Genomic DNA, 12,647 nt, shown 5'->3' with positions numbered 1-12,647 from the left:
TGGTTTCTGATATACAAGATGGCTTCTAGCTAAACATAAAATAGCTTCTACAAAGCTGATCCAGAAGTGGCTCCACACGTTTGCCACTCCCCCTCCCCTTCCCTAACTGGGGAAACAACAGTGAATGACTTGTGCTGCCTGGAGTAAGGATGTTAAGGACTAGTTGATTCCCTCCCCCTTGCTGCCTCTATCAGATGGAGGCAGCAAAGGTGGGAGGGAGAGAAGGGGTAATTCAAAGTGGCAGCACCACGCAGAGCCTGGGGTTAGCTGGGGACTCCAGCTGACTCCTGGCTTTGCGTGGCATTTCAAATTGGCAGCACAGCATGGAGTCCGGGTTAGTGGGGACTCTGATTCCCCCACTGACCCCAGGCTCCATGAGGGCACTTCTGCTTTGAAATGTACAGGAGCCCCTGTTGGGGACTCTTGTACATTTCAAAGCTGGCGCTGGGCTGCACACAGAGTTTCACATTCCTCCTTTGAAAATGTTTCAAAGGAGGAATGCTGGAGTGCCTACGAACTAGTTGAGTAGTCCGATGGAAATTCCATGGACTACTCAACTAGTAAATTAACCGCTAGTTAACATCCTTAGCCTGGAGGCTTTCCCCACTGCTCCCACTGGCCAGTGTGTGGGGCAGAAAAGCAAGTTCTCTCCCACCTCCTCATGCCCAGACCCCGCACTCTCAGCCTGCTCCTGCACCCTCCCTCCTGGTCAGATACCCTATCCCCAGCTCATTCCTGCACTCTCCTGGCCACAACCTCCGTCCTCACTGTCTCTCCCCTTATGGGGCTGAAACACCAGAACAGTGAATTGTCTCAGTTGGGGGCCACGAGTGAGGGTTTTTTGTGTGCTTCTTTCTTGTGTAGTCCCCCAGCTGATTTTTCTGTGGCACAGTAGTCCCCAATACAAAAAAAGGTTTCCCATCCCCTTTATAAATAAAGAAAACACTAAAGCCTTTTGTGTTGGACATAAATAATAAGTTTGATATACTAACATTGATGTGTAAAAGGGAAGTCAAATCCCCCGGAGCCATTGATTCCCCTATGAGGGGCACGTACAATATACATACATTGCTAATGCTTAGATATATTTGCTATTTGTATAGGAGTAAGACATGACAAAGGTCAAGGCCTGTCACAGGTAATAACTTCTAATAAGGAGACAAGGGGAGGTGAAACCAGTCTTCTGTTAAGTAGAGATATGGATAGATTCCACATCCTTTAAACTTGTGACCGGCTCAAGCAGGAAAGGGAAAAGGGAAGTATGGCTTGCCCATTGTTCAGCAAGAGTGAATGAATGTAATACAGCTGTAACCGCAAAGTCAGCAAGTAGGCACTGTATTTAACCTCGTTTGGAAAATTAACCTGACCTATAGGAATGCTAAACGTCAAAAATGAAGTAACCTATCATGTTAAGGCACCTAAACCAGGAAGGATGTTAACCCTATAAAAACCCCTGCATATGAGATGTTGGGGGTCGGCTCTGATTTGAACATTGAGTTCCTTAGCCGTACCGTGGTTGCAACCAATAAACTTGAGTTGGACCCAGCCTGAAAGTGTGACTCTCTTCTTGGGGTAAATCAGACTAGCCTCCAAGGGGACGAAACCTTGCAATTTATGCAACAACATGAGAGAGTGCACAATGTTTAATATTTCTTTTTGTACTGGTTAAATTAAGCTATTCTCCCTAGCTGCAGCACTAGCAAAATAGCTTGGACATAATTATGTAATTAACAGCACGAGCCCAGGGGGGCCACTGGCCAAAGAGTTCGAGAAGCACTAGCCTAGGGCAATGCAGGCGCAATTCTAAGCTGCCCAGTAGAGAGAGGCTGCGACCTCTCCTCGTTTGTGCGCTCTCACGGGAAGGAGCGCGCCCTGACCCTAGTGCGCTCCTGGCCAGTGGAGCAGGGCCACGTGCTGCGACATCCCCGGGACGTGTTGGGGCTGGGTAGCTTCAAAGGCAGCTCCTGCCTTGACAAGCCCTTCAGCGATTGGGGGCAGGGGGATCCCAGCTGCAGAGTCGCCTCGCTGGGGCGGTGGCCCCGCCTGGCACAAAACCCGCCCCCAAACTCTCCCCCAGCCTGGGCGGGAGCGACTCGCCGCCACGGGACAAGCCCGTCCGGGAGGGGGTGTCACGTGTCCCAACTATGGCGGCGCCTTAATCGCTTCCGCCGCCGGTGCTGGATTTCCGGGGGTGCCCGGAAGTGGGCGCCGCCATCTTGTTTCTGTGGCTTTGGAGGAATAGTCAGTCGGCGTCCAACGGGTGCTCCGGCTGCTTTGGTCCCCCCTGGCCCTTCCGCCCTCTCCCGCGGTGAGTCCCAGCGAGCGGGAAGGGAAGGCGCCGGAGGGATCGGGGTCCCGCCGCTGCTCGCGCGTGCGGGCAGGGCGGGCTGGTTTGTGGTCAGTGCGCATGCGGGGTTGGTGTCATCGGGAAACACGGGGGAGGGGTGATACCGCTGAGATGGGAGCGGCCAGGGGCACACACGGGCGGTTCCATTGAGTGACGCGCGGGGGGGGGGGACAGAGGCCCTTGGCCCCACGGGGACCCGAGAGGCCTGGCCACGGGGCTGAGGTTTGATCAGCGGCCCCCTGGTTCGAGCCACGCCCCCTGCCCAGGCCACCAGGCTTCTCCCTTGTGGCAGGCGTGGTTGGGAGCCACGTGAGGACTTGCTGCCTGACCCTGGGGGGGGGAGGGGAGAACTTCCTCAGTGGTGCTAACTGCAGTCCCTGCAGGCGGCCACTTCCACAGGCGATGGCCCCGGCTGCCGGCCCCCGCTCGTCCCGCCGGCCCGTCCGGGGTGTTTCTGCACACCACTGTGGTACCCCGTGTAGGGCAGAGATGTGACCGTGTAGCCGTTAACCGACAGGCCTGGGCTCATCGGTTAACCCTCACGCACCCTGCCTCTGATGCAGAGGCAGCAGCACCAGGGAGGCCTGATAGACGGGAGCTGCTATACGCAGGGAGCCAGCTTCCCAGGCATACGAGCTCCCGTGCTGCTGTGTCTGTTGGCAGGTAGCAGTGCAGGAGAGATCAGGTGGGAGCTGGTGCTTCTGCCCCGCCCCCGTGCTTCTGCCCCGCCCGGATACAGAGAGAGCAGCCTGGGGTGGGTGGGGATGACAGGGAGTTAGTGTTGGCAGGGGAGTTGGCTTAAAAGCCAACTCCCTGTGAGCACCAGCTTCCCCCCCCCCTCCTCCCCCCCCTCCCCAGTGCATAAACATGTAACCGTTGAAAAATTCAACAGTTACACATTTACACAAATAACAGTATTTTAACATCCCAAGTATAGGGCCATAAAGTTATGACATGCCAATCAGACACATCCCCTGCTGTTGAGATCTTGGTCTAGGAGAGTGTAGAGAGCACAAATTGAGACCATCCGTGGAGAACCTGATATCATTGTGATCGTGCGAATGTGAGCAGGAAGTAACTCTTCTCCCCTCTGTGTCTCAGTGGTATTTGCATAGGTGATTCCTGAGTACATTGCAGACTGGACCTGCAGCCTCCAACCATGGTGAAGATCTTTGTGGGAGGTGTCTCCCCTTCTGTCACAGTGGATGAGCTGAAGAAGCTGTTTGAGCAGTATGGACAGGTGAACGAGTGTGATATCCTAAAGAACTTTGCATTTGTGCACATGGAGAAGGAGGATGAGGCCCAGAAGGCCATCAGCGAGCTGCACAAGCAGGAGTTCTACGGGTCCCACCTGACAGTGGAGTACGCCACCTCTAAGATTCGCAATGCCACCAAAATCTATGTGGGCAATGTCTCCAGCAAGGCCACCACAGCCCAGATTAAGGAGCTCTTTGAGAAGTTTGGCAAGGTGGTGGAGTGTGACATTGTCAAGAACTACGCTTTTGTCCACATGGCCAAGGAGCGAGAAGCCATGGATGCCATCTTGAATCTCAACGACATGCCTCTGGAGGACCAGAAGATCTTTGTAACACTGTCCAAGAGCAACAACTCCCTTAAGACCACCAAGGGGACCTCTGTGCCACCTCCACAATCTGCCTCCCCCAGCTACTATTTCCCCAGGGGACGCATCCCCCAACCACCACTTCCCTACACCCCCTATGCTCCCCGATCTTGGTATGACCGGGAATATTATGACCACTATGCCTATGAGCTCTACGACCGTGCAATGACTGCCAGGACAGCATACGAGAGAGCCCTGCAACCTTCGCCTTCTACCCCCACTGCGTACAGAGAGAGGAGCCCCGTGGGCAGGCGGACAGCCGCTGTGGTGGCCCAATATACCGACCCCTACGCTGCTGCGGCTGCCACCCAGACATACAGCCAAGTGTACAACCAAACGGGTTATGCAGCAGTGGCAGCTGCAGCAGCAGCTGCAGCTACTTACTCTCAGTACAGCATGGGTGCCACTTACAGTGCAGGAGAGTACTATGAGAAATACAGCAATGGGTATGCCACTCAGTATGCCCAGACATATTAATCTTAGCGTGCTCATAGTAGTAAGTAACCAGAGATCTTAGCTTTGATGGGGAAAGGGTAGTGGCATGGGGCAGGGCGTAATTAAGCCCTAGAACTCTTTATTGGCACTGTTTTTCTTGGAATAAGGCAGTGCCACTCCTTCCTAAATTAGCTCTCTGATGCTATCCACAGTTGATGGAGGCTACCATGCCTCCTGAAAAGCAGTAAATAGGCTCCTATGAACTAGAGAATCTTTTGTGTGTGTTTATATGTATGTATATATATAGAAAGAGAGAGCAAGAGCCTAGATTTCCTTTGAAGGTCAAGTTGCACTGATGAGAAGTGAGTTTGTCTCCCTCCCCCACCCCCTCCAATTAAGAAATTAACCTGCTTTCTTGTTGCTTTGGTCTTCTCAACGCTCTTACTTTGCAAGGCTTGTTAGGTTACATCTTTTCTCTACTTTTCCCCCTCACCTGCTTCCCCTCCTGCTTTCCTTTCCTCGTGTTTTATTTTGTTTTGATTCAGTCACTAAGAAAATAATCCCCATTTGGAAGACCTGTTGCCCGCCAGTACGAACCAGCCCTTGCTTGCACTGAAAGCTAAGATGATTGTGCTCAAAACTCAGAGCTGATTCTTTCTTGATTCCTTTCCCTCTCATCAGTTTTAACTGTTGTAACTTGCAAAGCTCGTTTTCTTTTTTGCTGGCTAATCCCTCGGTGTGGCCTGCATTGCGGAGCAGAGTTTTGAAATGTATGTCTCTAGATCCATAGCTAGGACTGGAGGGGGGGGCGGAGTTCCGCCTTCTGTTTCTGTACCTTGGTATCACAAAAGGAAGTGGATTTTCTTGTGCATCCAAAGTTCGTCCATGTCATGGCTTCTTTTTCCCTTTTCATTTTTTACGTTGATGATTAAACGGCTTGTACAGAACTTCCCGGCGTCTCGTTGTCAAATCAGCTGCTGCGTCGCTTTAACTGTGCCCAGCCTTCCGTGCGGCTCTTCGTTCTCTGCCTTTGTCCCCTGTGCCTGGCGAACGGCAAAACTGGCATCTTGATTTCGCTCGACCGTATCGCGCTGCCTGTTCTGCTGCGGTTGCTTTGGTTAATGGGGCAACTCGTTTCCCTTCCCATCTCCCTGTGCCCTCCCCATGGAGAATGCCTTGTTAGCAATCCTATGGGCTGCCTGGGTTTCCCTCCTTCATTCTCGTCACAGCATTCCTCTGCTCTAACTCTGGCAGTGCACCTGTAACTCTGATGTATTGCAAGCCCCTTGTTGCCCCCCATCCCCTCCTGTTTACACCTCCCGTGTCAGGTATCTAACATTTTAACCCTTTCTCCCCCACATTGATTTTTTTTTTCTTCATACACAGCCCGGTGCTCGGAGGCGTAAGGGGGCAAGGGATCTCGGCTGCAAAGGTGCAGGCAGAGCTGATTCAAGACAGCACTATGCCTTTAACCACCACCCTCCTGAAGGAAGCATGAAGCCTCCACTACAAGCTTGAGTGAATATACCACCCCCCCTTGTCTCCTACCTGTGCTTCTTCTGGTTAGCCATTCAGCAGTCCAGAGGGCACCCTCTGGAGAGAGCGCAAGGCAAGCTGGACTCAGGTTCTACTCCCAGTGGCTCCCGACCTTTCGCTGTGCCTCAGTTTCCCCGCAGTAGAGATTGCATTGAAATCTTTGGGTACACACTGTATGTGCAAAGTGATCTTGACTCCTTGCTGGGATGCTGCCTCCGCCTATTTAAAGCGTTCCCCGCCCCCTTCCCTGGTAATGTCCTCTGGCTCACGTTCCTCCTTTTCTGGGTTTGAAGATTTAGGGACTCACCCAGTCCTTAGCACATGCATGTCTCAGCCTGGGGATTGTTTGGTTATTCCAGATCCCCCTGCATGCATTTGCTTAGGGCTAGCACACCCCTGCCTCCATTGGCTTTTTAGTCTTCAGGTGTCAGAGACGATCGCATTGGAGTCTGTTGCGCTGCCAAATAGTCAGCTTGAGCTGCTTTCTTTCCTAGGAGCAAACTCGGGGCAGAACACGGTCACCGGCTGGGGCCAGGAATTGCACCCCTGTTGGTACAACATTGGGTAATGCCATCTATTGACGTCCTGTGAGATACAGAGCTAGGTGGACCACTGGCGTGAGAGACAAGGCATAGAGAGGCCCTTTCATTCCCCCAGCAGAAAAAAGAGCCAACAGGGTAATCGTCTCACTCTGGGATCTACCCATGGCAGCTTGAGGTAAGGCAGAAAGACCTCCCTGATGAGTTTTGAGCCTGTGTTTATTGGAGATGAGGCTGTGAGCAGGGGAGTGGGGGATGAAGGGGGATGGTGTAGTGGTAGGGCAGGAAGAGTCTACCACCCCTCCATGTTTCAGTTTCCCCATATGTGACACTGAGTGGCCCTTTCTGTGCCTGGAGAGCCTCTGGTGGAAAGGGCTGTAGCAGCACCATTGCCATTTAGCCCAGGCTCAAAGGACAGCCTCCTTCCATCCCCTGAGCGAGGGCGTGCAAAGGGATGTGCGGCTCAAAGGAAGCCGCTCTGAGCATCCAATCAGAACCATCTGGATCTCGCCATAGGGGAGCACTAGGGAGCAAGTCTTAGTCCCACAAGCATCTAAAGAGGGAGTGTGATGTCTGCTTTCAGCACAGTTCATGGAATGACATTTGTCTGCCTGAGTTCTGTGCCATCCTGTTTGGACTGTCAAGTTTGCTGACTCCACAGAGTCCTTTGGAACTGGCAGCCTTGTGCCATCCTAGCTCTGTGTTTAAATCTCTGCCTTTTATGCTGAAGACCGCTATTAACCCAAGCTCCTCCAGGCCAAGGGGAAACCAAAGCCCCTAGAACCTTTTAAAGACTCAGGAAGGAGGGACGAGTGAATCTAACTTGCCCATCTATTCTAGATTGACCCTATTCCCAAAGAGACCTTACATCAAAGTACCTCCCCCAGTCCAGGAACTCTTTTGGCCTCAGCTGACCTGTCAGGGGAAGAGCAGGATTTCTGGAGGACCCACCAAGCATCCCACTAGCAGAGATGAAAGATGACTTGGGGGATTCCCCGAAGATCTCCCAGTTTCTTCTCTCTAACTACTGTGAGCCTTAGACACGCATGGGGAATCCGACCTGAGATGAAGCAGGAGGTAAGCGCTTCCTCTCCCTCCCCCACCGCCATTTCCCTTGCACTCCAGGAGGAAGGAACAGTCATGTGCTTCTATCACAGACAGCACAAGATCTGGATTCTGTGTCCTGGTGACCTTAGGGCAGCTCTGTAGATCTCCGTGAGAAAAGCGGGAAGGGTTGATTCATGTTTGTTTGAGATCTTAATGGGGTAGTATTAGAAATCCCTTCAGAAAGCATGTGCCTCCTGCCTTAAAGCGATCATCTAGTTTAAGACTTTATGTGGTCCCCACAATGATTTGATCACTGTCTGCAGGTGGGGAGGAGATCTGAGAGTAGTGCAGTCTTTAATCTCACAGACAGAGGCCAAACAAGAGCCAGTTGCTGGATGTTGGAGGGAGACAACTTCAGACTGGAAATCAGGCAAATTTTTAACCCCAAAGGGAATTAGCCAGTGGACCCAGGGATGTTGTAGATTCTCCATTGGTTGGAGTCTTTAAATTAGGATTAGCTATCTTTGCTAAAGCTGCGCTCTCACTGACACAAATTACAGGCGGTGGGAATAGGAATTCTCTGATGTGTAGTATGCAGGTGAGCCTGGATGATCAGATTGGGTCCTTCTTGTCTTAAAAGCTGTGAATCATTTCCACAGTATGTGAGCACCACAGTCTTGAATGGATTTATCTTATCAGCACTTCTGTGGGATGGGGCAGCGCTACTCTTCACTTTGTAAGGATGGGGAAACTGAGGCACAGATAGACTAAGAGACTTGGCCAAGTTCATAAAAGCAAGCTGTGGCAGAGCAGGGAATCAAACCCAAGTCCCCTGATGTCCAATCCAGCAACTTAGAAGACAAATAATGATCTTAAGGTACTTAATGTTAGCGTTGGCTTCCTGAAGAAATATGGGCCTTTGGCTCTGGTAGGTGGCCCCACTCGTGCCACAAGACACGAGCAGCTGGCTTCTTCTGTATCTCTGAACCCTGGCACCAGCCCTCAGCTGAAGCCCAAACTGGGCTTGAGTTTTTTACCCTGAGAGTGTGGCCTAAGATGAACATACAGATCTAGGTCAGCTGACAGATCCCATCTTCAAGTCCCAGGCACTACTGCATCAAAGTGTGTGCTCTCTTCCTCATCAGCCCAGAGACCTTTGGCACAACCGCCTGCTCATGGCATCGTCCCTGTGTGGAATGGCCAGGTTGCAATAGGACTGAAAAGTCTGGAGCTGGGGAGCCTCCAGCTGAAATTCTCTTCTCTTCTTCCTCTCTCCTAGAGCAGAGTGGACTGGGCCCCTTTCTCTCTCTCTCTCTCTCCCCCCCCCTCCTCTCAGCCCAACTCCACCACCCCTTGTTCTGCAAAAGCAGTGAGCTCCGTCCCCGCCACAGTGCACTGGATGCTGTCGGAAGGCTCCCTGCTCGGTGAGATTCTTCACACCTGGCTGCTGGGTAACAGGTGACGGGAGCAGGCTCCGCTCTGCCCGCTGGCTGGGAAATCTGCATGGAGCTAGCAATTGGGAGAGGTCTTTCCCTGTGATCAGGATTAATGGTTGGGGCGGGATTGATGTGCAAGGTGCTGAGAGCTCTTCATCACCTGGTGGGTGGGATGCCGGCTGGTAGGGCTGGCATGCTTTGCATCGTGCGTGGCTTTCTCCTTTGAGGTGTTGGGACAGGAGTGAATTCTCTGGCGTAGCAATCCAGGGTATCCCTCTTTCGTCCTGGATAACAAGGTTCCTCCTGCAGCGTTTCGATTGGGTGTGACTGGCGGGAGCAGCTTCGCTTTGTACCAAGGCAGTGCAGATTTGGCTGGGCCGCTTTGCCTCAGAAAGATCTCTGAACTGCTGCTTCTGGGTAGGAGTCACCTTGCCTCCTTGTCTAGCCCAGGCCTTGACCAACACTGCGCCTTCCACAGCTTCCCTCCATGAGCCCTGCCCCTTGACATGGGACGTCCTGCATGGAGATGGGACCAACAGAGCTTGTGGGTGAGATAAGAATGGAGGCGTCTCTACCACCGAGTACCTCAGGCAGGAGTTTCGACTCCCTATTAATTGCAGTTAGCTCCAGCAGAGAAGAATGGAGCATGGGGACTGCAGTGGATGGGCATGGCGAGCTGCTACTGAGACCGGTAGGTGTGTGTGAGGAGGCCAAGAGCCAGGGTAAAAAAACTAGCATTTGGTGCTTTGTAGGCTGGAGCAGGGGAATATGTTACCCTGTCTAGGGGACTCTGAGCAGCAGTAACTATAAAGCCTCCCATGTTCAGAGAGCTGTGTTAAACTTGACCTTGTGAATTACATGAGACAGGTTTGAATTTATTTTGCTACTCCCCAGTGGACTAAACCATCCCCGCCGCTAGCCAGATTGGCAGTGTCAGCTGAGGAGAAGCCTAGGAAGAGACTCAGAAGTGGAGGGTGCAGGACATGAGTGGGAGTTGGGGGGGGGGGCATTGGCTGCTGTGTGAGAGGAGCTCCAAGGTAGGGTAGCAGGAGGGCTGTGGTAGGTATTGAGGGGGATTGGCAGATCTGGGAGGAGAACCCAGAGGATTGTGGGTCAGGATTGAGAAGGCCATTGATAGAACCATGGAGAGGGGGAGTCGGGTTGGGATTAAGGGGCATTGGCAGAGCTGGGGGGGGGAGGGAGTGGAGCCCAGCCTGGGAATGCATGCGGCTGCAAGCCAGGACTGAGGAGCACCCGAAGAGCTGTGTGTGAACCCAGAACTGCATTGTTAGCTAATGCCAAGCTCCCCTGATCTTTAGCACTGGAACTCCTTCAACACCAAGGGCAGCCCTCTCTGTGAAGCCCTAGCATCTCTGAGAGCAGCTGGCTTCTTCTGTATCTCTGAACCCTGGCTCCAGCCCTCAGCTGAAGCCCAAACTGGGCTTGAGTGAAATGTGTTGCTCAGCGTGGGGCTCTGGGACTGGTGGGTGGCAGCTGGTAGAGCATCACAAAGGCAGAGGCTCTAGGGACAAGGTTTGTGACTAATAAACATCCTTGTTTAAGTAGCAATTGGGCTGGCTGCTGATTATTTTGTTTCTGCCTCAGTCCCTGGTTCCCTGCCAGTCAATGAAGATGACCTGCTGGCTTTGCGTAGGGGCTTCTCTTTGAGCAGCCACAGACCCTGACATCTTCTCCCCGCTGATCTCAGGCTGCTGAAGGAACCATCCCTCCCCTCCCACTTTGCACACAGAGCAAGTGGTGGGGCTGCTTGCTTCGGGGGTTGGACAACAGCCCAGGAGTTAGAAACAACTGGGTTTAATTCCTAGCTCTGCTGCAGACTGCTGGTGTGACCTTGGGCAGGTCATTTGGGCTCCACCATCTGTACAATGGGGATAATAGCACATCCCTGCCTCACAATGGGGAGGGGGAAAGGAGGGGAGGCTTTAAGGCACCCAGATGATGGCAATACCTGGCTCTTAGCAGATCTCAGATCACTTTATGAAGCAGGTCAGAATCATCACTCATTCAGGGGACTCTGAAGCACAAAGAAGGAATGTGACTTGCCCAGGGTCACCCAGGAGGTCTGTGGCAGAGAACCCCACTCTCCAGAGCCCTAGTCCAGTGAATTACCCCCCTAGGCCACACAGGCTCTCCTAATGGGGAAACACAGTTCCCAGGCTATGGGTGTGGTCCTAGAATGGGATCTGCCTCTAATGACCTTCCCTATTCCTCATTTTCTCTTCAAAGTACTTGCAGCTCCTTAATAGAGCCCGACAGCAGGAATCCTTCCCAGCACTGAGCTGAGATGTGTGTGCTATTAGGGGAAAAGAGTGGGATAGCTCTGGTGGAATGAAACCAGCCAGGCAAAAGGGTGTTCTCACATCAAACTGCTACAGCCAGATTCTCACACCATAGCTCCTTTGCCCCCTCCAGTAAAGGGATCATGTAGTGGGTGTAAATTACATTGTTAAAGCAGAGAGTAAAGGTGCCTTAGGCCCAGATCCTCAAAGGTATTTCAGCCCATAACTTCCATTGAAGGTAATGGAACCTGAATGCCATAGAGGATAGGGGCCTTGTACAGGCCTAGCCTGAAACTTGGTGCTCACCTCAGACTCTCAGAATTGAGATCTGACAGGTGGCATATCTGGTACCTGTTACTTTGCAAAGAGATATAACTCCACTGGTGGGTTGTGTGTGTCTGGGGCAACAAAGAACTCCCTCTACTAAACCTGTGTTCCTTTCACATTGTTCTTTAAGCTAGAAGCCCCTGTAGCTAGATGGGTGTGGGCATGTGGGAGGAAGAGGTGTAAGCAACTAGTGACTGCTGCACTGCTTTTGGGGCCGAGAGTAGCCAGGCTGCACCCTAGAGACCCAGCAACAGGGACTAGTCTCTTCTCAGACCCAAGGGGGTTAGAAGCTTGTGGGACACAGGATTGGGTCCACTTTCAACAAATTACATACAAAAGGACTGGTTTTGGCCTATTTAAAGCAGTACCATGCTGCACTCCTCCAGTTGGATGCAGTCAGAGAGGTATAGCAGTTCTGAGCTGTTCCCTACAGCAGTGGTGGATAACCTGTGACCTTGGGGCCGCATGTTGCTCATCGGGTTCTGTGTGTGGCTCACAAGATATTTTTCTTTACAGTTTTTCATTCATGGGGTTGTCCGCTAAGTTCTGTCTGCCTAGCTTTTTTCCTACTGGTATTACTAAAGCGATATGTATATAATCAAAGCGCTGTTACGGTTCAATCAGCACACGAGGTACACAAGCACAGTTAGCAAAACTACCGTAGCCCAGGAGACCATCCTGGGTACAACAATCTTGTGGCCCATTGAGATGGAGGGCCTGAATGGCCCCCACACTAGCCTAGGTTGCCCATTGCTGCTCTACAAGAAGGGGAGTAAGCTATAGCAGCCTCGGGTGCCTTTTTACCACTATCACTATGATCACTGGGGGTTGTCCTATATTTGCCAGTTTCCCTCTCCCAGCTGACAGTCGTAATGGAACAAACTGAAGCAAACAACAGTCGGGCCCTTCGTCTTTTGAGGAGAGCAATGTGATCTCATTGCTACCTGGGACGAGTTGAATAGAGAAATAACTTCTCCCAAAAGCTTATTGGTGATTAATAAAGTCAGTGCCCTCCTAGATACTATTTCCTACAACATTGTTTACTTTAGTTGCCAGTAG

At 52.1% G+C, this 12,647-nt stretch overlaps 1 protein-coding gene across 10 annotated transcripts; it reads left to right on the top strand.

Annotated features, from left to right (window-relative positions):
* The first annotated feature begins 2,147 nt into the window (after window positions 1-2,147).
* LOC102462236 (uncharacterized) lies at window positions 2,148-10,530 on the top strand. Of its 10 annotated transcripts, none has more exons than XM_075939160.1 (4): window positions 2,148-2,308; window positions 3,449-4,414; window positions 5,790-5,921; window positions 6,434-10,530. In XM_075939160.1, the coding sequence occupies exons 2-3, from the start codon at window positions 3,507-3,509 to the stop codon at window positions 5,899-5,901; spliced, it is 1,020 nt and encodes a 339-aa protein (XP_075795275.1). In that variant the 5' UTR covers window positions 2,148-2,308; window positions 3,449-3,506; the 3' UTR covers window positions 5,902-5,921; window positions 6,434-10,530. The 10 variants fall into 10 exon arrangements, 4 of the variants coding, with proteins under 4 accessions (XP_075795275.1, XP_075795274.1, XP_075795277.1 ...); XR_012906509.1 differs by having other exon boundaries at window positions 2,150-2,308; window positions 5,790-6,012; XR_012906513.1 differs by having other exon boundaries at window positions 2,150-2,308; window positions 5,790-6,656; window positions 7,366-10,530.
* The last annotated feature ends 2,117 nt before the right edge of the window (window positions 10,531-12,647 follow it).

The sequence above is a fragment of the Pelodiscus sinensis genome, chromosome 11, assembly GCF_049634645.1.
Source record: "Pelodiscus sinensis isolate JC-2024 chromosome 11, ASM4963464v1, whole genome shotgun sequence".
Taxonomy (NCBI): domain Eukaryota; kingdom Metazoa; phylum Chordata; order Testudines; family Trionychidae; genus Pelodiscus; species Pelodiscus sinensis.
Note: the sequence above shows the minus strand (reverse complement) of the source record. Positions and strands in the feature narration are given on the sequence as shown.

Excerpts from the sequence above, each read along its gene's own strand:
- LOC102462236 (XM_075939160.1), top strand. The coding sequence starts at position 3,507 with ATGGTGAAGATCTTTGTGGGAGGTGTCTCCCCTTCTGTCACAGTGGAT. Across the intron at positions 4,415-5,789 it reads TATGAGAAATACAGCAATGG|CCCGGTGCTCGGAGGCGTAA; the intron begins GTATGCCACTCA and ends CTTCATACACAG.